The sequence below is a fragment of the Myxine glutinosa genome, chromosome 14 (assembly GCF_964187855.1).
Source record: "Myxine glutinosa chromosome 14, kmMyxGlut1.1, whole genome shotgun sequence".
Classification (NCBI taxonomy): Eukaryota; Metazoa; Chordata; class Myxini; order Myxiniformes; family Myxinidae; genus Myxine; species Myxine glutinosa.
Genome location: NC_136274.1, coordinates 65,371,992 through 65,397,747, shown reverse-complemented (window position 1 = coordinate 65,397,747; position 25,756 = coordinate 65,371,992). Strand labels below are relative to the sequence as shown.

General features: G+C 42.1%; 1 protein-coding gene across 1 annotated transcript in view; it reads left to right on the top strand.

Moving 5' to 3' along the window:
* Positions 1-25,756, top strand: part of LOC137439873 (transient receptor potential cation channel subfamily M member 2) — a 132,336-nt gene that overhangs the window by 3,483 nt on the left and 103,097 nt on the right. The window contains exons 2-7 of the mRNA XM_078768000.1: positions 4,187-4,266; positions 8,333-8,501; positions 8,601-8,781; positions 9,405-9,571; positions 11,325-11,499; positions 14,134-14,198. Of these exons, the coding sequence (XP_078624126.1) occupies positions 4,187-4,266; positions 8,333-8,501; positions 8,601-8,781; positions 9,405-9,571; positions 11,325-11,499; positions 14,134-14,198 (837 nt within the window). The remainder of the gene's footprint in view (positions 1-4,186; positions 4,267-8,332; positions 8,502-8,600; positions 8,782-9,404; positions 9,572-11,324; positions 11,500-14,133; positions 14,199-25,756) is intronic.

Below are 25,756 nucleotides of genomic sequence, written 5' to 3'. Positions count from 1 at the left end.
GGGAGCAGGAAACAAGAGGGGGAGAGAGAGGAAAGCATACAAGCACAACAACAGTAGAGAACAGGGACATCTGGAGATCTGTGGGAGGGAAAGGGCTTGGGGGGAGGGGGCAGGCGAAGGGGGGGGGGGGGGTGGGAGTGGTATAAGACAAATGGACACTGCTAGGACTTCCAGGAAATAAGTCAATATTTCAAAAAAGTGGATCAGGGGTGAATTAATGGGGGTAGAAAAGATCAAGAGTATGCCCAGATGTCGACTGGCTTTGGAGGCCAGCTTGGAAATGTGGTTTTCCCAGAAAAGAGGATTCTTGAGAAAATAGATGGGAGGGTTGTCCAGATGGTCTTTTCGGAGAGACATAGTGAGAGTGTAAGATTTGTCAGGATTGCCAGACATGTTCCACTTGTTTGACCAGTTTGTGATATTGTCCAGGTCTGCAGAGAGTGAAGAGGCTGCTGCCTGCCAATCTGAGAGTTGAGATATGGAACGGCAGAGAGTGGAATCATCAGCAAAAAGATAGAGAAGATTTTTCAGAGAGTTGGAGAGATCATTGATGAAGACCAGAAAAAGCACAGGGCCCAGAACACTGCCTTGGGGAACTCCAGCCTGAACAGGAAGGGGAGATGAGAGAACTCCATTCAGGGCGACACGTTGACTGCGACCCGAGAGGAAGTCGGCAAGCCATGCATGGAGGTTTCCCTGGATACCATAGGAGGAGAGTTTAGTAAGCAGGGTGGGGTGCCAGACCGTATCGAAGGCACGTGATACGTCAAGGGAGACAGCTCTAATTTACTGTTTGGCATTGAGGATCTCCATCCATTGTTGAGACAGCAGAAGCAGCATGTCCAGAGTAGAATGACCTGGTCTGAATCCAATTTGATGATCGGAGATCAAGCCATTGGAGAAGAGGAAGGATTTGATATCCGAAGCAATGATGGATTGCATGACTTTGCTGATAATTGGGAGCAGGCTGATTGGTCTGCAGCTGCAAGGATTTGTTTTTGCACCTTTTTTGTGTAAAGCGGTCATGTTGACTGATTTCCAAGCAGATTTGCAGATAACTTTGAGCAAAAGAGAGGGTGAAGAGAATAGAAAGAGGGTAAGATAGAGCGGCAGAGGAGGATTTTAGGACCCGTGGGCTGATGCCGTCTGGTCAAGTTGCAGAATCAGTCGAGGTTTGACAGAAACTTCTCCACCTTGTCAGGAGAGAAGGACACAGACTCCAGGAGCAGTTGGGTTCGACTGGGAAAGGTGGGAACAGAGAGAGATGGGTTTGGGACTAAAGATTTTGAGGCAAACACAGAGTTGAGGCATTCGGCTTTGTCACTTGCGATGTCAACTGTGTGGCCATTTGAGGTAAGGGAGGGGATGGAGGGGGAACAAACACCAGAAACGGATTTGACCAGACGCCACCAGGATTTGGAGGAAGGAGACAGGTTTGAGAGTTCATTCTTGAGTGTGGAGAGATAGTGCTTCCTGGCACTCCTGAGGGAAGACACACACTTGTTCCAAGCTTTGTGAAGGAAACTGAGATTACCTTCAGTTGAATTTGCCTTCCATGAGGCGAAGGCAAGTTGTTTCAGAGCAACTGCCTCATCACAAGATTCAGTGTACCATGGACAGGAGGAAGGGTATGAAAACTGAAGACGAGATGGGATAAATCTGTGCATGAGAGAGGGAAATTTTCTTTGGAAGAATTCCCAAGATGAGTTGGTCAGAGGCAGTAGAGATAGGAGACCAGTCCAGACGATTGATGGCTGCTTGAAGACCGTCCCAGTCGGCCTGAGTGAAATGGCAGACTTGTCGACGCTGAGGAGGCTCTCTGAGAATGGCCAGAGAGATGTCCACTTTGACAAGCACTAGATCAGAAGAACCGATTGGAGCAGAAGAAGAGCAGCAGACATTAGCAGGGAAGTTTGTCATAACCAAGTCGAGAAGAGAAGATGCTCCGTTGACTGAGATCCGGGTCGGGGAATTGACAGATTATGTCAGTTCCAGGGAGTCGCAGAAGTCCTTTGCTGAGGTGCCATGGCTGGTGTGAGAGGCACCCACACCCAACTAGCTGGCATGATGACAATTGAAATCGCCACATGAGGAAGAGAGAGTTGGGATAAGTGGATAGAAGTTGATCCATGTTGTCAGACAGCGAGATGTAAATGGAGTCATCACTGTTTGGTGGACGGTACAACACACATACTTATGAACAAAAGGTGGGAGGAGAGAGGAAGCCGTAGCTAGAGGAGCCGGATTTGGAATGTCTCAACCCAGAGAGAAAACATGCAAACTGTTAGGAATAGGGTTATGCAACGAATAAAGGTCACAATTGGACCATTAACGGTGTTGGGGGCAACAATGCACGTCACACTTGCTCAATACCTTTATTAGCTAAAGCTTATTGCGGCCTCCGTAGAGGCCAAGCAAGTCGAGTCGGTTCGGTTCCTTTAGTCCGTGGGAGACGCGATCAGCATATAATGCCTATTTCCTCACATTCGGCTTCGTGTTAAACAACAGTAGCGATTGTTTCAAAGGGTAATCATACATGTTTGTGGTTTATAATTTTTAGCTCACCTGGAACGAAGTTCAGGGGAGTTTATGCGATGGCTCGTTGTCCATCCATCATTCCATCAGTCTGTCCATCCATCAGTCTGTCAGTCCGTCAGTGCGTAAACACTTGAAACTTCTTCTCAGAAACCGCTGATGAGATTGCGACCAAATTTGGCACGAATGATATTTTTTATGTTGTGACTAAAGTTTGTTTACGGCATTAAAAAAAAATCGGGGTCAAAGTGGATTCAGGTTTGACCCCTAAAATAGGAATTTGCTTTTTCCTCTGAAACTGCACTCACTATTTTGATCAAACTTGACCACAACCTTCATCACCCGTGATGTACCGAAGTTTGTTCACGGCACTAAGAAAATCAAAGTCTAAGGGGGTGTACGGGGGTCAAAGTGGGTCCAGGTTTGACCCCCAAATATAGATATTTGCTTTCTTCTCTGAAACTACACACACACAATTTTGATGAAACTTGACCACAACTTTCACCATCCTTGCTGTACCAAAGTTTGTTCACGGCATTAAAAAAAAAAATCTGCCCCTTTAGGGGTCCACGGGAGGGGGTTTCCCCCAAAAATAGGTATTTGCTTTCTTCTCAGAAACTACACACGAAATTTCGATGAAACTTCACCACAACCTTAATCACCCCATGATGTACCAATGTTTGTTCAAGGCATTAGAAAAATTTGGGGTCTTAGGAGGTATATGGGGTTTGGGGAGGCGGGTTTGCCCCCCAATATAGGTATGTTTTTCTTTGTTTGTTTAAAGTCTTATGATTATGTTAGTATGATTCTACATGCTGCCCTGTATTCTAGCAACCATTCAAATTGGTTTAAAATACCCTTAGTCGGTGCAGTATACTGTTTGTTCTACCAGTTGAGCGCCATGGGTATTTTCGTTTTTTCTCCTGGCAGGGGTGCCCCATGAAACACAATGATAAGCTATTTATACATGACTGTTAACATAGTGTTTGTCCAAGGAGGAAAAACCTATTGTTTTGTAATAACATATTGTTGTTATTACCTTTGTTATTAGAACGTACCTGGGAAAAGCAACACGATAAGCTATCTATTCATCTTAACACGGATTTCGCCCAAGGTGGAAACCCCCTTTGCGGACGGGGCCACATGAAGTCACTACAACCTCAGTCGTGTGACCCCTTGTCTTCCTGTAAAGTTTGGTTGAGATTGGATAAGTAACAACCGAATGTATTGCGGTCAGACAGACAAAACAGACACACACCAAATTGTGTATTTTAGTATGATTAGATAACCATTCATTAACAATGTGTATAGTTGAGATGGGGAACTCATTAGGACTGAGCATCTGATGCGGAACAATGGGGTCAATATTGCGGCCTGTTAACTGCTTATTTCCTTCCTGGACTTCATGAACCTCTACGTTGTTTGATAAATGGCAGATGTCCAGCAGATGTTTTAGTCCTCGTTACCTTTATATGGAACAAGTCCAAGGTATATCCCATTCATTAAAATGGACCTCTGAACCTTTTTTAATTCTCCCAGAAGCCTGATTGCATTGTTTTCAATCCACCTGTTTACCTGTTCCATACCAGCACTTATCCATAGGGTATTGCTCTGTCATTAAATGACTAATAAATGTTTGGATGTGTTTCAGGTTATGCTGAGGAACTGGATCTCCAGAAAGGCAATAATGAAGAGAGAATGTTGTTGTTACATTCCATCTGAAATGGCATTGTAAGTTTCAATCAAGCAAGTGTTGCACCTACTTCCCCCATCCCTACCAGCTATATTTTCCACCCTCAGTAACCATTCCCAACCCAACCCTCTTACTTGCAGGTTACTGTGTTCCCTCCCATTCTCGCTCTCCTCCTTTGGTGTTAGCTCCTCCTCACGTTTGTTGTGTCTAACTGTGGACCTCATTGTCACTATGCATTCCGTTCTTACCCTTAATTTCCTCATTCTTCCATGAGCCTCAATTTTGCATGTAAATGAAGCTGTGCAAGTTTTAGAAGACAAAGTTCCACGGTTGAGGAGCCAATCTGAAGAATGATTGATTTGCCAAATTGTGACTATTAGATGCACATTGTAGATGCCTCAGAATAATCACGAGCAAAGATCTCAATACGGGTGTCTTGAACTTTATTCTCCTCACAATAGACCTTATGCATATGACGTCACACACCCTTAGAAATGGAAGTGCGTCCCCTCTCAGAGGGCAAGCAATACTGCTATGCAGCAATACTGCTAGAACTACACAATGCAAATCCTGAGCAGTGCCCCATTCATGAGCATATTCCACCTGTTGGAGGGACTGAAACCCAAACGGAACTGTCTTTCAGAGACATTCGTGCACTGGAAAAAAACGTGGAGGAACTACAGAAGGACAATATTGCCCTCAGAACTCAAGTGTGTGACCTGGAAGAAAAGATAAGAGCAACAGGTCTGCAGGAAGAAGACTTTCAGAACAACGATGCAAAACTCCGATTTTACACGGGACTTCCTTCTTGGGCAATTTTTTTGCCACTCTTCACGTTTACATCATGTGCTCTCACAACGTGTAAAAAACTCACAAAGTTTGGTCAAGTGCTAATGTTCCTCATAAAGTTGCAATTGAACATTTTTGACGAGGACCTAGCTTACAGATTCGGAGTCAGCCGGTCAACCGTTTCACGAAACTTCCACCGCGTTCTTGATGTAATGTTTGTAAAGACCCAGTCGCTGATACACTGGTCCAGTCGTGACGCTCTACGTCTCAGTATGCCATCATCGTTCAGGAAATTTGCAGTTATTATTGACTGCACTGAAGTGTTTATAGAGCAGCCGTCCGATTTACTGGCAAGGGCACAAGTGTGGAGCAACTACAAGCACCATTCAACTGTAAAGTTTCTAATTGGTACAACACCACAGGGCTCAATATGCTTCCTAAGCAAGTGTTGGGGAGGAAGGGCAACAGACACTGAGATAACGGAAAACAGTGACCTCATGAATAAACTGATGCCAGGGGATGTTGTGCTTGCCGATCGTGGTTTTTTTTGTTGATGAATACTGTGGAATGGCGATGGCCGAGGTGAAGGTGCCCCCATTCACCAAGGGAAAGAAGCAACTTGAAAAAGTACAAGTTGACTGGAGCAGAGAACTTTCTTGTGTTCGGATCCATGTTGAACGGGTAATTGGAATGGTGAAACAAAAATATACTGTACTCCAAAATCGCATTCCCATCACACTGATAGATGATGGGACATCGCCAGAAGCGACTGTGGACAAAATCGGACAAGTTGCGTGTGCTCTCGTAAATCTTTGTCCAGGAGTAGTTCCTATGGACTGATTATCATGGAAGTGTTATTTTATGGATCACCAGTATCGCCTTATTAGTGATACACATTGTTAAATACGCACATGAAACAAAACAAAATGACAAGTAATATAAAGTTGCAGCAGTTTTATTGTCACAGTTGTGTCAGCTTCAAAACATATGTACACATATCATGTGCAGCTTCATTTATTGTTCACAGAAAATATGTAGTGTATAAATTTCTACAGAAACATTTCAAACATTACTATATCCATTGCTACTTCACCAAAAAATATTTTTTATGATCCATTCACCATGTGGGGAATTAGTTGACGCAGTTAGTTGACGCAATTAGTTTTTTTTTTTTTTTTTTTTTTTTTTTTGTATACTGAATCGAGGCTCGTGAAAGAGCTAACATTTATTTCACAAACAAACAAACAAAACAAACCAGACAAACAAAATATACAAAAAGAGGGAGCGGAAGACAAGATGGGGAAAGAAGGGGAAGCACACAACCACAACATTTGAGAGCAGGGAGAAGTGTGACGCAGTTAGTTGACGCAGTTAGTTGACGCAGTTAGTTGACGCAATTAGTTGACGCAATTAGTTGACGCAGTTAGTTGACGCAATTAGTTGATGCAGTTAGTTGACGTAGTTAGTTGCGATCGCAGTTGACTCACACATGAACGCGTCGTCAGGGCCTTTGTTTGCCCTCAAAGATGGCGTCGCGATTGGTTGTTAGGTGCTTCGTGACGTCAATGCATAAGGTTAATACGCATACGGCGCTTGCACACCGTAAGGAAGTTTCGAACTCCTATTGACACCGTAGAAACTATTACGGTGCAAACAAAATACAAATAGTTAGAACGATGTCACATTATCTGATATATACCTCAATAGTTCAACTTTCCAATTGACAGAGACATATAGCATGATACATGAACTCAAAAGCACACGGCTTGGGCCCAGAAACACGAGGGCTGAGGAGAGAACCGAAATTAAATAATACAAAAGCTTGACTTTAAAACCCCTGAAACCACATACTACTTTGTTCCATAGATGCCCGACATATTTATGCACCGAATTATAATGAAAGAATACCTTGTTGCCTCTTTATTATGGGCTCTAAAGACGAGCTGTAAAAGGCAGTGTATAATCAGAAATACTGGAATCTCCCGCGATGACGCTATCTCCGAGGGCCTTTCACTCACTCACCGCAGGCAGGTTGGTGGTCTTTCCGTCTTCTACCGACTCCTCTCCGGCCTTGCCCCCCCCAGCCCTCTCTGGGCTCTTTCCCCCAAATATTCCTACAGGTCGCACAAGATCTGCCTGCAACCCTCTTATGGTTAAACTGCCAAAATCAAGACTCTCTGCTCACCTTCACTCCTTCATTCCTCTTTTCTCCCTCCAGGTCTTTAAAACAGCTGTTCACCGCCATCTCTTATCTTCCCCAATCCAAAACTTTGATCTTTTCTACCCCCGCTAATTTCACCCCAAATCCACTTTTTTTTAGGTGCCGACTTCTTTCCTGGAAGTCCTTGGTGTCCTTGCGTTTTATGCCTATCCTGCCTCCCCCCAGGCCCTCTCCCTCCCACACATCTCCCGATGTCCCTGCTCTCAAATGTTGTGTTTGTGTGCTTCCTCCCCTTCTCTCCCCATCTTGTTTGACCGCTCCCCTTTTTATATACTTTGTTTGCTTGTTTGTTTGATTTGTTTGTTTGATAAATGTTAGCTCTTTCACGAGCCTCGACTCTGTATACAAAAAAAAAGAAAAAAAAAAAGACAAAGACCTTGGTGTCCTTGCGTTTTATGCCTATCCTGCCTCCCCCCAGGCCGTCTCCCTCCCACACATCTCCCGATGTCCCTGCTCCCAAATGTTGTGTTTGTGTGCTTCCTCCCCTTCTCTCCCCATCTTGTTTGACCGCTCCCCTTTTTATATACATTGTTTGCTTGTTTGTTTGATTTGTTTGTTTGATAAATGTTAGCTCTTTCACGAGCCTCGACTCTGTATCCAAAAAAATTAATAATAAATCTCCCGTTCAAAGACGTATGGCGAATGAATATAAGCCGTTCGGACTACTTTCGAACATGGTCTAAAAAATCACACACGGACATTACAAAGTATTCCAATGCATAACTCTGGGCTTGACAAACACATATTGTGGTAATAAAGTGTTCAACCTAAAGTATATCGATACAAATAAATCAGGGGTAATATACCGCACTATTTCCTGATTACGTATGTACACAAAGTTGCGATGTTGCGATGCGGTCCTCGCCAAGAACGACGTACTGTATGACCGGAAATGCGTCAGAAATCAATCAAGATAGCAAGATAAATTTAATATTACCAGTTGCAGTACAACGGAAATGAAAATATATATTAATATAATGAGGCTATATTTAACAACCACTAACGGCAAATATAATTATACGATGTTGTCAGTTGCACTTCTTCCTTACATTTTTCCTGTTTCATCTCTATCTCTCTATTCAACGCACCCACAGGTTGTGTGCGTGCGGATACAGTAAGCACGAACACTCAGCGAGGAGTAAACTGCACTCCTTGCCAGCAGGTCAATGGAACCCAAAAGAGCACACGGTCGAAATGAAAACAGATGCATTTGGAGAAATTGACTTCTGTGGTTCAAGCCCCGATACCCACACACATGCAAAGGTAGGTGAAGGCTCTGCACCAGGTGATGAGTCAGGCCAAAATGTGAAAGGATTGGTACTCATTAGACTTGTGCTTCTTATCATGACCCCCCTACCCTAGTTCATACGTGTCAGCTATGACACGTGTCCTGATCTGTTATATGAGCTCCTCAACCAGCAATGGAACCTGAGCATCCCGAACCTGCTCATATCGGTGACCGAAGGAGTCACAGACTTTCAGATGAAACCGACTCTCAAGAAGGTCTTCAAACGAGGGCTAATTAAAGTGGCTCGAAATACAGGTGTGTTCCGTAAACCCGTGACCTGCAGAGGTAATGCCAATCAAAGTTGAAATGGTACACAAATAGGATTTGGAATTGAGAAAGTGAGGGTTTGAAAACGTGTCTGCAAGGCCTTTCATTCTAAATTTGTACATTATTTGAAAAATCTCATGGGACTTGATTTTGAAGACCAAAATAACCACGAGATAATTGGAGGACTCCTTGCCAGCAGGCAAAGACTCTTCTGTATGCTAAACGTGATGAAAACAGCGGGGAAAAAATACAAAAAGGTTGTATTTTGCTCTTGTACGCAGTGGACTCCAATTGCAGGCAGTGGACTCCAACTAACCCCCGCTCTTGCAGGGAAAATGGCCTTAAAATGCCTGTTGTTGTTGTTGTTGTACCAAATGCAAGTCGACAAAACCCCCTTCCCCTCCCCACTTTACCCCATCTCCTTCACCACTTCCTCCATCCCCTCAAAAAAATTCTAAACAAACAAGACAAGAAGTTAACATTTCTAAAAGGATTCCATAACCGATGTGTATCGAGCTAGTGTCAGAGAATGTCTCTGCAGATGGGTGTGAGGATTATAAAGTAGTGTGTGGTATGTTCTGTCACTGGCAAAATCTGTTTTGTCTTCGCAGGGGTATGGATCATGACCGATGGAGCTCACTCTGGAGTGACCAAGGTGGTCGGAGAGGTGGTACGAGAATGCGAGATTGCTGGAAGATCTCAACAGTCCAAAGTGGTCACCATTGGGGTTGCCACATGGGGTGTCATATATAACAGGGACTTGCTGCGGATATCACCGGTATGTGTCACTTCATGGTCTCACACATTTTCCATGCATGCGGGCGTTCTTGCACCACCACATTGCACGTGTTTCGCGCACATGTCTCACGGCAGTTCCCCGTTCATGCGCGTAGTCGACAGGCAAAGGTGCGATGGTGTGAGGCTCGCGCCTCTACCAGTGACTGACAGTCGCCTGAGAACCGGTGCGGACAAGACTTTAATTAAAACAGAGCATCGTGATGGCCGGTGAGGGAGTGTGGACGCAATGTGATTTTTGCCCAGTGCTCTGAATTTTCAAAGTGAAGAAATTCAACAAGCTTGGATAAACGACGGGAATAACGACGACTCACTTATGTTGCACCAGAGCCACAGGGGGCTCCGGGTCGTCGACACGTATGTGCGGACGATGCAAGATGTTTCGAGAAGGCAATCGGGTTGGGAGTGTAGAAAAGAAGGGCGCACCTCTTGGAATTCCACACATCTCACCGACCCATTCAAAGGCCGAGGGCGTGTTGGGACGAAGAAGAGGTCTATCACATGGCGCTCAGGGAAGCACAACTGTTGCACGATGGCTGCAAATTTATAAATCGTTGGTCCAGTTTGTGCCAGGACATTTCCTTGAGGCCATTAAGGGGGAGTGAAGGCTGCCCGCTTATAACGCTCTTGTACAGATGTACAGACAAAGTTATAGCAAGCTTGGGCAAACAACATCCCCAGCCCGGGGTTAGACACGATTATCCCCGAGGAATTCCATGTTGAATTGGAGTCCACTGCGTATTAGGTTGTGTTATTCAATTCGGTATTAGGTTGCGCAGTCCTCACGCCGCACAAAGACGAAATGACGGTGGGGAATATCGGTGTGGCTGCCATGCATAGGGTATTTGTCCTTATAAGGCAACTTCTTTAAGGTAGCCAAACATAACACGACAACGAGACAATGCAAGGGACCGACTGTTTTACTCTACAAAGTGCTTCAAAGCTCAGATGGAGTGGCTCTCTGTGTGGAAAAGTAAGCACCATAAAAGGAGAAGTAGCAGGCATCGAGGGCTTGGACCGGATCAGCATCGGGCTATCATAGCGAAGTGACTCGTCATCTAACAGGTGATGCGCATGAATGGATTAACGAGATCCCCACTGTTCCTATCTACTATCCAGCAAAACCACAGTCAAGGGAACGGGCTTGGCAGAATCAGCGGGGAAAGAAGACCCTTTTGAGCTTGACTTTCGCCAGACTCTGTCACATAGACAACCACTTAGAACGTTCAAGCTCCCTCTCCACCCTGTATATTCTCCTGGGTCCTTATTGTATGCCTACCTTAGTATCCTAAACATTCACATCCTATGGCTTTTTGATTGATAGTGAAGAGCGCAATTTGAAATGAAAAGTGATCAATATACTGAACAAAAGGACCATGGAGGATGGTGGATACATACAGGGAGGGTTGGTGGTGGGGTGAGGAAGTGGAAGGAGAGGTAGGGGTTTGCGGTTCAATTTATATTTTAATTATCTGACGACAATAGCATCACATCCTGAATCGCACCTGTTTACACCTGGTGTTGTGATATTTCCAGTTTCAGTATGAATGTACATTTTGTGTGCCTCCTGTACTTGAACCATTGAATATTAACCAAATCCAGAATGAGTGCAGCAGATTACATTTGCCTTTGTTCTTAATCAAATAACTATTCCCCTGTGTGTTGCAGGACCCCTGCTCTAGCAGGGAAAATCGCCTTAAAATGCCTGTTGTTGTTTTGTTGCCTGTGTGTTACAGAAACAGGACTGTGCCCGTTACCATGTTGATGAACTGCATGGTCACCCGTCCTGCCTAGATTTTAACCACTCGTACTTTATCCTGGGGGACAATGGCACATCTGGGCAGTACGGAGTGGAAGCCGAACTCAGGGTTCAACTCGAGACGTTTATCTCAAAACTGCACGTAGGTGGAGGTGAGGAAACGTAACTCAAAACACTGTTGGTGAATCAGTCGCAGGTAAATTTGGTTTCATTGAAGATTATTTTCTATCCACCCATCCTTCCTGACATTCGATTGGAAGAGCCTGACTGGTGCAGCTATCTAATCACGGCCCGATGAGCTCAGAGAATTCTGGTATTCCCAACCAGTCTGGTATTCCGAAGTAGTTCAACTATCCGAGTCAGTCAAAGTAGTTAGCCAGCCCAGGAGGCCTAGTCAGTCCAACCAGCTCAATCACCCTGACCAGATGAGCAGGCTTGGTAGGCCCAAAACCCAATGAATTTATCTCATCCAGTTGGCCCAGGGAACCAATGGGATGCAGCAGGCCTAGCCATATGAGTCAATTCAAAAAACGCAGCAGTCTCAGTCTGTGGTCCAAGCAGCTCTAGATGGTCCAAGCAGCTCGAGATGGTCCAAGTCTTGGAGGGAAGATTTTGAGTGAACACCCTCTGGAAGGTGATTCCATAGATGGGAGAAGCAGGGAATAAAAGAGTTGAGGTGTGTAGTCAGCCTGAATTATTTCAGGTTGACCACCAGGGGGGAGTTACTGGAAGAATGCGTACCTCTTGGGGAGGGTCAGATAACTAAGAAAGCAAATAGAGCAATGTTGGAGAATAGACTAGAAAACAGAGAAACTACTGACCTGCCTGCGGTGTAAGAGCAACAGACCTTGCGCTTTGGCTTCATCGCAGGATATTCCAGTTATTTTGAGAGTTGTACATTCCACAGAGTCCAAGAGAGACACATGTGACGCTGAGGTGCTAGCATATGGTGGAAAGTAGTAATCCATTGACAAAGGCCTTGTCGAGTGTTAGTGTTTTCCAAAGAAGTACCTCAAGAGACAACATCTTCCAGTGGATGACCAAGGAAATAGATAGGGCCGTTCATTTGGCAATCATTCCAGAAAAATAGGGCGAGTGTGAGATTTTATAGGATTGAGGGATATGGTCCATTTAACAGACCAGAATCTAATCATTTCCATATCAGCAAAGAAAGATGCCACTGCTGTCTGTCTAGCGGAGGGATGGAGAGTAGGCTACTATGTGACATAAATGTGGAGTTGTCTGCAAAAGGAAGAGAGGGTTTCCAGAGCATCAGAAGAGTAGGCTCTGGAATCATATGGTAAAGCAGGCTAGTACGGAGGATAACAGGAAAGCGCCGTGATCAAACGGCTTGGATAAGACGAGACACCGAAATTCCTCTCATGCACGACGGTTTTTTAAAGCAAGGCAAAGATGGCGAAAACAGTCTCGCTCACACGAGCAAGGAGCACGAAGCACCCTCCCTTCCTGGTGGAAAATATAAATTATAAGAAAAAGAGTTAGGAATTACAGGCTTGCACTATACCAACATGGCATCAAACAGATTGCATAAAACACTTATAAGCACAGCAGTAAAATGTTCATGCATATCTGGGCATAGCAGACAAGACTTTCTAACAGCACCAGAGGTCATTAATATAGACGAAGAACAGGACTGGGCCTAAAACACTGCCTTGGGAAACTCCAGTCTCAACTCGGAGTGGGGAGGAGCGGGTGTCATTGATGGTAAAATGGTGACTGTGTAAGTGGAGGAAATCCTAAATGCAGGAAAAAAGAGAAAAGATTTGACATTGGAAGCAATAATGAATTCCATGACCTTGCTTGTAATATTGGAAGAAAGCTTACTGGTCTATAGTTGGTAGGGCCTATTTTTACATCCTTCCTGTCGATGGCAGTGATGTTTGCTGATTACCATTCCGAGAGGAGGTGGCCAAAGGAAAAGGACAGACTGAATATGGCAAATGGTAAAGCATATGAATATGGCAGATGGAAGCAAGAACAACAGAGAAGGATTTGAGAACATGGGCACTGATGCCATCTGGGCTGGTCACCAAAACGGGCTCAAGGCCGGTCGGAACTTTCTGTACCTGCTCTGGTAGGAAAGACAATCCAGTAGACAGCTGGATATGTTGGGGATAACATTTGCATGGGTTGGGTACATGAGATTAAGAGGCAACCACAGAGATTATCCATTCTGCTTTATCTTGGTACCACAAAAACATGGTAGAGGCAGATTGATTGGAGAGTTCATCCTTGAGATCTGGAAGATTACATTTCCTGGCTTGGTTCAGGATGGACACGCTTGTTGCGAGCCTTATGAAATGAAACGTATATTACCCTTAGTCAGGTGTGCTTTAGCCTGGTGTTGGCTTGACGGTTAGGGTGCTGGCTTGGGATCCTGAGTTTGAATCCCGGTCGATCGTTGAATTAATGCCTGAGGGGTTCGCTCAGCCTGTCGTTCTTCCGAGGTCGGCAAATTGTGTACCAGCTCTCTGGTAATTGGGGCATGCATCAGCGGCATTAACGCGCTTCCAGAAAACTGATGCAACCAGCAGCCACAGGCTGCATACGAAACAACAACAAGGTGAGTCTTCCATGTTGAGAAGGCAAGCGGCTTGACCGCAACTGCCTCCCCACAATATTCAGTCCCAGGTTCAAGACTCTAGAGTCTAGAGGATGAATAGAAGAGTTACAGACAGGATAGGAAATGCGACTGGTGAGCAGTACTCGATTAAAAATGAATCGCTATTGATTTAAATATTTTCTCCTGTTTTGTCCTTCGACAGACAAGAACAATGTACATATTCCTGTGGTGCGTCTGGTGGTTGCAGACAGTCCTGATACTTTGGTGGTGAGTTTTCCTGAAATCTCACCATCAGTAATGAAAACCCACAAACATGGCTTTGAGACATGTTACAATTATCTATCATGTGTGTTTGTGTGTGTGTGTCATTGGTTGTTATCTCAACATATGCGGGTTTCATATGATTAAACCTTCATTTCATATGAGTCTTCCCAGGTCTCGAAGTATCCATCTCCATTTCAGTAAGGGGTCATGATTCATGGGCCAAGCTGTGAAGCTTTTTGTTCTAAAAGTTTTGGTCTGGGGGTTCTTTTTAGGATGGTCACTGTGCCCTGGACAGCTTCCAACTGTAGTTAATTTGTAGTAATATTCCCAGGGATGGTTTTAATATCGTTGTGACGTTCTTCTTCAATATTTCTGTTGTTCCTACTTTCACTGGTGCAATTTGGTCATTCTTCAACTTCCGGGATCTTTTCACTTCATTCTTGAGATCCTGGTGTTTGGTAATTTTCTTGATTTCTGCGTTGTTTAGGCCAAAAACTCTGGGTACTGACACCTCAATTAGCAATGCCATTATTATCCTCACCAGAGGAGAGGGCATTGCATTTGAGTCCGTTTGTTTGTCTGCACAAAACGTGAGTATGCGTATTAATTACATTCGACCCTTTAGAACCCCAAGACTCTTTATGACCCCTAAGACCCCTCCGAACATTTACAACCATGAATCCCATTAAGACCATGAATACCCTAAGGACCATGAAGAACCACAAAGACGCTAAGACCCTTAAAACTCTTAGGATCCTGAAGACCCGTTACTACACCTATAAAACTTTTGACCATTTATAACCCTAAGACCATTTCAGCCCACTAACACCCTTTCAAACTCTATGACCCTTTAAGATCCTTTAGAACCCTAATACCCTTTAAGACCCTTTAGAACCGAAAGACCCTGAGGTCCAAAAAGACACTGAAGACTCAAAAGACCCAGAGGACCCATAGTTCCAAAAGACCCAAGACCCTGAGGAATCAAAGGACCCAAAATACCCTGAGGACCCAAAGGACCCCGAGGACCCAAAGGACAAAGCCTAAAGTCCTGGTGAGGTTCTGCAATCTCTGATTGCTCTTTCTTGTTTTTTTTAATGCTACCTAAGTAGTAATATTACCTTTTTTATACTACTTAAACAGTAATACTACCTTTTTATACTACCTAAGTAGAAATACTACCTTTTTATACTACCTAAGTAGTAATACTACCTTTTTATACTACCTAAGTCACAATACTACCTTTTTATACTACCTAAGTCATAATACTACATTTTTATACTCCTATATAGTAATACTACCTTTTTATACTACCGGAGTAGTAATACTACCTTTCTTATACTACCTAAGTAGTAATACTACCTTTTTATACTACCGAAGTAGCAATACTACCTTTTTATATGACCTAAGTAGTAATATTACCTTTTTATAATACCTAATACTTTTTTATTACAAGAACCTATGTACTATATCTGGTCCCAATTTTTGTACATCGCTCCTTTCCTATGCCATCTCCAGGCATTGCAAATCGTCATTGCTGGGCACCGAAGGGGGCTCGGCAGTGACGCACGCTGAAAGAGAGTACTCAGTTTTCACTCTGGTTGTTTGTTTTCTTGTTGTACACCGCTCCTTTCCTATGGCATCTCCAGGCATTGCAAATCGTCATTGCCGGGCACCGAAGGGGGCTCGGCAGTGACGCACGCTGAAAGAGAGTACTCAGTTTTCACTCTGGTTGTTTGTTTTCTTGCTTTCTTTCTTGTTTGTTTTCTTGTTTGTTTGTCCGGGCGATATCTCAGCCATCCTTTGAGCTAGGAAGCTGAAATTTCGGCACAATAGTGAGCAAGTCCTTTGTCAAAAACGGTATTATTTTTTTTGATTAATCAATAAATTGAGGAGTTATTTAATTATTAGCGATTAATTAAGTACTTATTTAATTAATCAAATTTCCTTTCTCTTCTGACCATTAACTCAGGCACCTTTTGAGTTAGGAAGCTGATATTTGGACATGCCAATGACCAGGTGATTTGGCTGCAAAGGATATTTTTGATTTATTAATTAATCAATTAATTGATTAATTATTTAATTATTCGATTAATGCCAAAAAAATTTTTTTTTTTAACTTACAGATTCTGATGAAATAGTGGTAGTTTATGTGTTCTCTGACCAAATGATTAATAATTTAATTTTTTTATGATTATTATTTATTTATTTTCATTATTAATCATTTATTTATTTTCTTTCTCATTTGGCCATATCTCAGGCACCTTTTGAGCTGGGAAGCTAATATTTGGACATGAGTGACCAAGTGATGTGGCTATCAAGGATATTTTTGATTTATTGATTAATCATTTCATCTATTAATTATTTATTGATTAATCGATTAATTATTTATTGAGTAATCAATTAATTATTTAATTTTTTATAAATGACTTATTTAATTAAATTTCTAAAAGATACATCTTCGGATGAAGCACTAGTGGTTTAGTTATGCGATTAGCCAATTGATTATGAAAATATTTTGTGATAATCTTTGATTTTAATTATACAATTAATCAATCAATTAGTGTACACCTCTCCCTCCCAATGCAGCCTCAATGAGCTGCACTGCGGTATTGCCGGGCGCCGGAGGCGCCCCGGCAATGCCGCGCTGCAGCATATTTAATTATTTGGTATGGGGCGGTGTACTTTGAATGTATGTGTACTTGTTTGTTTTATCTTTACAATAGAATTGCCTCTGTGAAATCTTGTAGTATTTATAGCTTATTTTCCACTTATTTCAAATAAGTGGGGGGGGGGGGAGAGGGGGGAGTGGGGGAGGGGGGAAGGAGGAGGCAGGAGAGGTAGGGGTGAGGAAGGGAGTGGGGGGAGTGGAAGGGGGAGGGGTGCGAGAGGTGGGGGTTGAGGGAGGGCAAAGATATACGACATATACATATTTTGGGGGGGGTGGGGGTGGGGGAGGGGTGGCTTTGACAGGCCCCTCCGTTTTGGGGGGGGGGGGAGATGAGAAGGAGAAAAATTTACCCGTGAAAAGAGTGCTTTAACCTCAGTTAAAGGTAAACCAGGTAAAATCACCAGGTAAAAAAAAGAAAATTGTAATACCCTCTAACCTCAGTGTTGCCCAGGTAAAAAAGGAAATGTAATATCCTCTGCCACCAACACCAGGTGGTGCTACACAGTACACATTTACATAGAGAATTGACGCCCCTCTCCCAGTCCCCCACACCCTCGCATGAGGCCACGGCCACATAGCCTATGTTACCCCCCAGCCAAAGTTGTATTTGTATTTGTACCTCGAGTAAAATATATCAGTGTTTATAGCTGGAGTACCCGGGATTGCTCAAGCGAAAAAGAAACATTAACATATTTGAAATGAGGGCAAATATAATGGAAAAGCAATTACATCCAAATCAGAATCCATCACAAATGTGAAATCATCATTTCACCTTTTTGTTGAATATATGCTGCTGAATGTGCCATTCATCACGTTTTTGAGTTAAGTATGATGACGTTCAGGAAGAAGAAGAAGCCTTACTACGAACTTCGTACACTTCCAGAATTGTTTGATTTACTTGTGTTCAAATGTTTGTGAATTGTTTTGTATTTATTTATGTGAATGTGTACCTGTATATAATTATAACTGTCATTAATATTTAAAAAGGCTTAGGCACTATAGAGCAATTTTGAAAAAAAATCCAAACAAATGAACATTTTATTTTTTCAAATTTTTTGCCTAAAACACCCCCCAGCACTTGCTGATGAACCTCCTCTGAAAGTTTGATGAAGATCCGTTCAGCCATCTCTGAGAAAAATGGTGACACACAGACAGACAGACAGAGCAATGGCTCTCTTATATAGTAGACTAGCAGAAGTACCCAGCATTGCCGGGCAGGGGAGGGGAGGGGAACGGGGGGAGGGGGAAGGGGAACGGGGGGGAGGGGAGGAGAGGGGGGAGGGGAGGGGGGAAGGGGATGGGGATGGGGGGAAAGGGGGAAGGGGAGGGGGAGAGGAGGGGAAGGGGGAGGGGTAAAAGGAGGGGGAGGGGATGGGGGAGGAGAGGGAGAGGGAAGAAGGGGAAGGGGTAGGGGGGGAAGTGGAAGGGGTAGGGTGGAGGGGAGAGGGAAGGGAAGGGGGAGAGGGGAAGGGGGAGAGGGGAAGGGGGAGGGGGGAAAGGGAGGGGGAGGGTGAGGGGAGGGGGGAATGGGAGGGGGTAGGGTGGAGGGGGAAGGGAGGGGGAAGGGGAAAGGGGAGGGGGAGGGGGAGGGGAGGACGGAGCGGGGAGGGGAGGACAGAGGGGGGAGGGAAGGGGAGGGCCAGTCAACAATGACGTTGCAGTTCTCATGGTAGGAGAGCAACACAACAATCGCGGCATCGTTCTGCATCTTCGCAACAACAGCACGAAGCGGATTTTGGAGACTCACCGATCCTGTGACACCTTCCAGTACCGACGTTGCCGGGCGGGGGAAGGGAGACCCCGTACATTCTCAACCCGTACATTCGCCCTCTCGACTCAAGCTCACTCGGACAAAAGCCTCGCACAAATTACACCGTGAAGGCCCAATGGCCATGTCTATGCCACAAATCAAGTACGTGAGCGAGTCGGGCGCACTGAATTGAAAATATATAGAACGCTCATACTCCGTGAAAAGTGAAGCCGGCGTGTCGCTATCTTGGTTAGCACGACTCGACCAACTCGCTTCGCGGATCTTGTTTGTTTTGAACGTGTCCCAGATTTTAAAAGCTAGACAACTGTTAAAATGCCATTTTGTGCGGCAATAAAATGCTCCAATCAGTTACGGATGGGTTGTGGAAAGACGTTTCACAGCTGTTTCAAAGACGTTTAATTCATATCGCACAAAATCGACAAAAATTGACACAAAACACGATCGCATAAAAGGTGAAAAAACGCAATCGCTTTTCGCTCTGAATTACGTGCAAACGTGTGACGGAAATCACCATCGCCCAGCATCGAGTGCCAACCAAGATGGCGCCCGGTAGCTGCATCTCCACCTATGTGGTGTGAATGGCAATGGTCATTCTATATATTTTCAGTTCAATGGTCTGGCGGCGGGGATGGAACATCACGTGATCGCTCTGAGCGAATCAGCGAGCTGCTCTGGCACCGGCTGAGATTCCATGTATAATGTTCCTCGCTGAAATGCGCTGAGGTAAATATGAATAAAAAATATGGATCTCGTCAAATATTTTGAGGTAGGCCATGTTCTTCCCAGGCTCAATGGCCATGTCTATGCCAAATATCAAGCACGTGAGCGTCTCCGTTTAGGAATCTATCGGTAACATTACACACACACACACACACACACAAACGGTGTTTTATATACTGTGTGTATAGATGTCCACTATATGTGTATATGTGTATATAGATTTTCCACTTAAATATAATTTTCTTTGTGAAATCTTGTGGCATTTATAGATTCTTTTCCACTGAAAATATTTATTCCTTATTGAAATCTCCGGTATTTATAGGTTATTTTGCCCTTAAAATAAATTCCTCTCAAGTAATGCGTCCACTTTAATGAATTCTCGATTTAGAATGTCCATTTTTTTTTTTAACTTCCTTTACATTGTGTCCAGTATCTCTGGCATGTCATCTGTTTTTATTATAAGGGTTTTGAGTTTATTTAAAACTTTATTTTCTTTGTCTTGTAGTCAAAGCAAAGCAAAGTAGTCTTGCTTTGAGAGGTTTAATTTAGACTCTAATTCTTTATCTATATATATATATATATATATATATATATATATATATATATATATATATATATATACAGTATATATATATATATATATATATATATATATACAGTATATATATATATATATATATATATATATATATATATATATATATATATATATATATATATATATATATATATATATATATATATATATATATATATATATCTGTGCAGCGTCTGTCCTGTGTTGTCCTGTGTTGTGTTGTCTTGTTACTGAACTACTTTCTCAAACTTTTGTGAAATCGCCCCAAACGTCTGGTATGCACATATCTCTCCCGTCCGAAGGGTCCGAAGGGTATTTGTTTTGAAAAAATTTCCAATTTTTATTTTTTGGGGAATTTTTTTTTTCCAACTTCAGTTGTTTATAAAATGTGATATCACGTATATTACAAATACATTTGTTCAAAATAATTGTTTGAATTATGATTGGTTTAAACCATGACAAAACGGCAACTCGGGTACAGTCATTTATCTGTATAACTGCACATCTGGGCAGTGTCTGTGTTGTCACTTAACGACTCCCTCAAACTTTTGTTTCCGTGGTTGTGAAGTGTTTTTAATAACGTTGTGGTGTTTTTAAATCACATGGTGGTGAGGTGTTTTTAAATCACATGGTGGTGAGGTGTTTTGATTTACGTGGTGGTGAGGTATGTATAATTACGTGGTGGTGAGGTGTTTTTAATTGTGGTGGTGAGGTGTTTTTAATTAGTTGGTGATGAGGTGTTTTTAAATGACGTGGTGGTGAGGTGTTTTTAATTTTGTGGCTGTGAGGTGTTTTTTTTACGTGTTTTATGGTTGTGAGGTGTTTTTAATTTTGTGGTGGTGAGGTGTTTTTATTACGTGTTTTATGGCTGTGAGGTTTTTTAAATTTAGTGGTGGTGAGGTGTTTTTATTACGTGTTTTATGGCTGTGAGGTGTTTTTATTACGAGTTTTATGGCTGTGAGGTGTTTTTTATTTTGTGGTGGTGTGTTTTTATAATGTGTTTTATGGCTGTGACGTGTTTTTAATTTCGTGGTGGTGAGGTATTTTTATTACGTGTTTTATGGCTGTGTGGTGTTTTTATTACGTGTTTTATGGCTGTGAGGTGTTTTTAATTTTATGGTGGTGTGTTTTTATAACGTGTTTTATGGCTGTGAGGTGTTTTTATTACGTGTTTTATGGCTGTGAGGTGTTTTTTTAATTTTGTGGTGGTGGTGTTTTTATTACGTGTTTTATGGCTGTGAGGTGTTTTTAATTTTGTGGTGGTGATGTTTTTATTACGTGTTTGATGGCTGTGAGGTGTTTTTAATTTTGTGGTGGTGAGGTGTTTTTATTACCTGTTTTATGGCTATGAGGTGTTTTTATTACGTGTTTGATGGCTGTGAGGTGTTTTTATTACGTGTTTGATGTCTGTGAGGTGTTTTTATTACGTGTTTGATGGCTGTGAGGTGTTTTTATTATGTTTTATGGCTGTGAGGTGTTTTTTTACGTGTTTGATGGCTGTGAGGTGTTTTTATTACGTGTTTGATGGCTGTGAGGTGTTTTTATTTCGTGTTTGATGGCTGTAAGGTGTTTTTATTACGTGTTTGATGGCTGTGAGGTGTTTTTAATTTCGTGGTGGTGAGGTGTTTTTATTACGTGTTTTATGGCTGTGAGGTGTTTTTATTACATGTTTTATGGCTGTGAGGTGTTTTTAATTTTGTGGTGGTGTGTTTTTATAACGTGTTTTATGGCTGTGAGGTGTTTTTATTACGTGTTTTATGGCTGTGAGGTGTTTTTAATTTTGTGGTGGTGTGTTTTTATAACGTGTTTTATGGCTGTGAGGTGTTTTTATTACGTGTTTTATGGCTGTGAGGTGTTTTTAATTTTGTGGTGGTGGTGTTTTTATTACGTGTTTTATGGCTGTGAGGTGTTTTTATTACGTGTTTGATGGCTGTGAGGTGTTTTTAATTTCGTGGTAGTGAGGTGTTTTTATTACGTGTTTTATGGCTGTGAGGTGTTTTTATTACGTGTTTGATGGCTGAGGTGTTTTTAATTTCGTGGTGGTGAGGTGTTTTTATTACGTGTTTGATGTCTGTGAGGTGTTTTTATTCCGTTTTTGATGGCTGTGAGGTGTTTTTATTTCGTGTTTTATGGCTGAGGTGTTTTTGTTATGTTTTATGGCAGTGAGGTGTTTTTATTACGTGTTTGATGTCTGTGAGGTGTTTTTATTACGTGTTTGATGGCTGTGAGGTGTTTTTATTTCTTGTTTTATGGATGTGAGGTGTTTTTATTACGTGTTTGATGGCTGTGAGGTGTTTTTATTCCGTGTTTGATGGCTGTGAGGTGTTTTTATTACGTGTTTTATGGCTGTGAGGTGTTTTTATTACGTGTTTTATGGCTTTGAGGTGTTTTTATTATGTTTTATGGCAGTGAGGTGTTTTTATTACGTGTTTGATGGCTGTGAGGTGTTTTTATTACGTGTTTGATGGCTGTGAGGTGTTTTTATTACGTGTTTGATGGCTGTGAGGTGTTTTTAATTTCGTGGTGGTGAGGTGTTTTTATTACGTGTTTTATGGCTGTGAGGTGTTTTTATTACGTGTTTGATGGCTGTGAGGTATTTTTAATTTCGTGGTGGTGAGGTGTTTTTATTACGTGTTTTATGGCTGTGAGGTGTTTTTATTACGTGTTTTATGGCTGTGAGGTGTTTTTAATTTTGTGGTGGTGGTGTTTTTATTACGTGTTTTATGGCTGTGAGGTGTTTTTATTACGTGTTTGATGGCTGTGAGGTGTTTTTATTTTTGTGGTGGTGGTGTTTTTATTACGTGTTTTATGGCTGTGAGGTGTTTTTATTACGTGTTTGATGGCTGTGAGGTGTTTTTAATTTCGTGGTGGTGAGGTGTTTTTATTACGTGCTTTATGGCTGTGAGGTGTTTTTATTACGTGTTTGATGGCTGTGAGGTGTTTTTAATTTCGTGGTGTTGAGGTGTTTTTATTACGTGTTTGATGTCTGTGAGGTGTTTTTATTACGTGTTTGATGTCTGTGAGGTGTTTTTATTACGTGTTTGATGGCTGTGAGGTGTTTTTATTTCGTGTTTTATGGCTGTGAGGTGTTTTTATTACGTGTTTGATGTCTGTGAGGTGTTTTTATTACGTGTTTGATGGCTGTGAGGTGTTTTTGTTACGTGTTTGATGGCTGTGAGGTGTTTTTATTACGTGTTTGATGGCTGTGAGGTGTTTTTATTACGTGTTTTATGGCTGTGAGGTGTTTTTATTACGTGTTTTATGGCTGTGAGGTGTTTTTATTACGTGTTTTATGGCTGTGAGGTGTTTTTATTACGTGTTTGATGGCTGTGAGGTGTTTTTATTACGTGTTTTATGGCTGTGAGGTGTTTTTATTACGTGTTTTATGGCTGTGAGGTGTTTTTATTACGTGTTTTATGGCTGTGAGGTGTTTTTATTACGTGTTTTATGGCTGTGAGGTGTTTTTATCACGTGTTTTATGGCTGTGAGGTGTTTTTATTACGTGTTTTATGGCTGTGAGGTGTTTTTATTACGTGTTTTATGGCTGTGAGGTGTTTTTATTAGGTGTTTTATGGCTGTGAGGTGTTTTTATTACGTGTTTTATGGCTGTGAGGTGTTTTTATTACGTGTTTGATGGCTGTGAGGTGTTTTCAATTTTATGGTGGTGAGGTGTTTTTATTACGTGTTTGATGGCTGTGAGGTGTTTTTATTACGTGTTTTATGGCTGTGAGGTGTTTTTATTACGTGTTTTATGGCTGTGAGGTGTTTTTATTACGTGTTTTATGGCTGTGAGGTGTTTTTATTACGTGTTTTATGGCTGTGAGGTGTTTTTATTACGTGTTTTATGGCTGTGAGGTGTTTTTATTACGTGTTTTATGGCTGTGAGGTGTTTTTATTACGTGTTTTATGGCTGTGAGGTGTTTTTATTAGGTGTTTTATGGCTGTGAGGTGTTTTTATTACGTGTTTTATGGCTGTGAGGTGTTTTTATTACGTGTTTGATGGCTGTGAGGTGTTTTCAATTTTGTGGTGGTGAGGTGTTTTTATTACGTGTTTGATGGCTGTGAGGTGTTTTCAATTTTGTGGTGGTGAGGTGTTTTTATTACGTGTTTGATGGCTGTGAGGTGTTTTCAATTTTGTGGTGGTGAGGTGTTTTTATTACGTGTTTGATGGCTGTGAGGTGTTTTTATTACGTGTTTTATGGCTGTGAGGTGTTTTTATTACGTGTTTTATGGCTGTGAGGTGTTTTTATTTCGTGTTTTATGGCTGTGAGGTGTTTTTATTACGCGTTTGATGGCTGTGAGGTGTTTTTATTACGTGTTTTATGGCTGTGAGGTGTTTTTATTACGTGTTTGATGGCTGTGAGGTGTTTTTATTCCGTGTTTTATGGCTGTTAGGTGTTTTTATTACGTGTTTGATGGCTGTGAGGTGTTTTTATTACGTGTTTTATGGCTGTGAGGTGTTTTTATTACGTGTTTGATGGCTGTTAGGTGTTTTCAATTTTGTGGTGGTGAGGTGTTTTTATTACGTGTTTGATGGCTGTGAGGTGTTTTCAATTTTGTGGTGGTGAGGTGTTTTTATTACGTGTTTTATGGCTGTGAGGTGTTTTTATTACGTGTTTTATGGCTGTGAGGTGTTTTTATTCCGTGTTTTATGGCTGTGAGGTGTTTTTATTACGTGTTTTATGGCTGTGAGGTGTTTTTATACGTGTTTTATGGCTGTGAGGTGTTTTTATTACGTGTTTTATGGTTGTGAGGTGTTTTTATTACGTGTTTTATGGCTGTGAGGTGTTTTTATTACGTGTTTGATGGCTGTGAGGTGTTTTCAATTTTGTGGTGGTGAGGTGTTTTTATTACGTGTTTGATGGCTGTGAGGTGTTTTCAATTTTGTGGTGGTGAGGTGTTTTTATTACGTGTTTGATGGCTGTGAGGTGTTTTTATTACGTGTTTTATGGCTGTGAGGTGTTTTTATTACGTGTTTTATGGCTGTGAGGTGTTTTTATTACGTGTTTGATGGCTGTGAGGTGTTTTTATTACGTGTTTTATGGCTGTGAGGTGTTTTTATTACGTGTTTGATGGCTGTGAGGTGTTTTTATTACGTGTTTGATGGCTGTGAGGTGTTTTTATTCCGTGTTTTATGGCTGTGAGGTGTTTTTATTACGTGTTTGATGGCTGTGAGGTGTTTTTATTACGTGTTTGATGGCTGTGAGGTGTTTTTATTACGTGTTTTATGGCTGTGAGGTGTTTTTATTACGTGTTTTATGGCTGTGAGGTGTTTTTATTACGTGTTTGATGGCTGTTAGGTGTTTTCAATTTTGTGGTGGTGAGGTGTTTTTATTACGTGTTTTATGGCTGTGAGGTGTTTTCAATTTCGTGGTGGTGAGGTGTTTTCAATTTCGTGGTGGTGAGGTGTTTTGAATTACTTGGTGGTGAGGTGTTTTGAATTACGTGGTGGTGAGGTGTTTTGAATTACGTGGTGGTGAGGTGTTTTTAATTACGTGGTGGTGAGGTGTTTTGAATTACTTGGTGGTGAGGTGTTTTGAATTACATGGTGGTGAGGTGTAATCGTCCCAAACTTCCAGTCTGCACCTACCCCTCCGCTATGTGTGTGCTGAGGGGTTCTTTCTTGAAAAAAAAACATTCAACCTAAATCTTCAACCTAAATTGCCTATAAAAATGTAATATCACAAACACAAGAAATACATTTGTGAAAAATAATTGTTTGTATTATGATTGGTGAAAATCATGACAACACAGCAACTCAGGTACAGTCATTAGCCTCAGCTAAAATAAGCCCGTTCCTCAGTATCGATGCTCGGTGAGGCGAG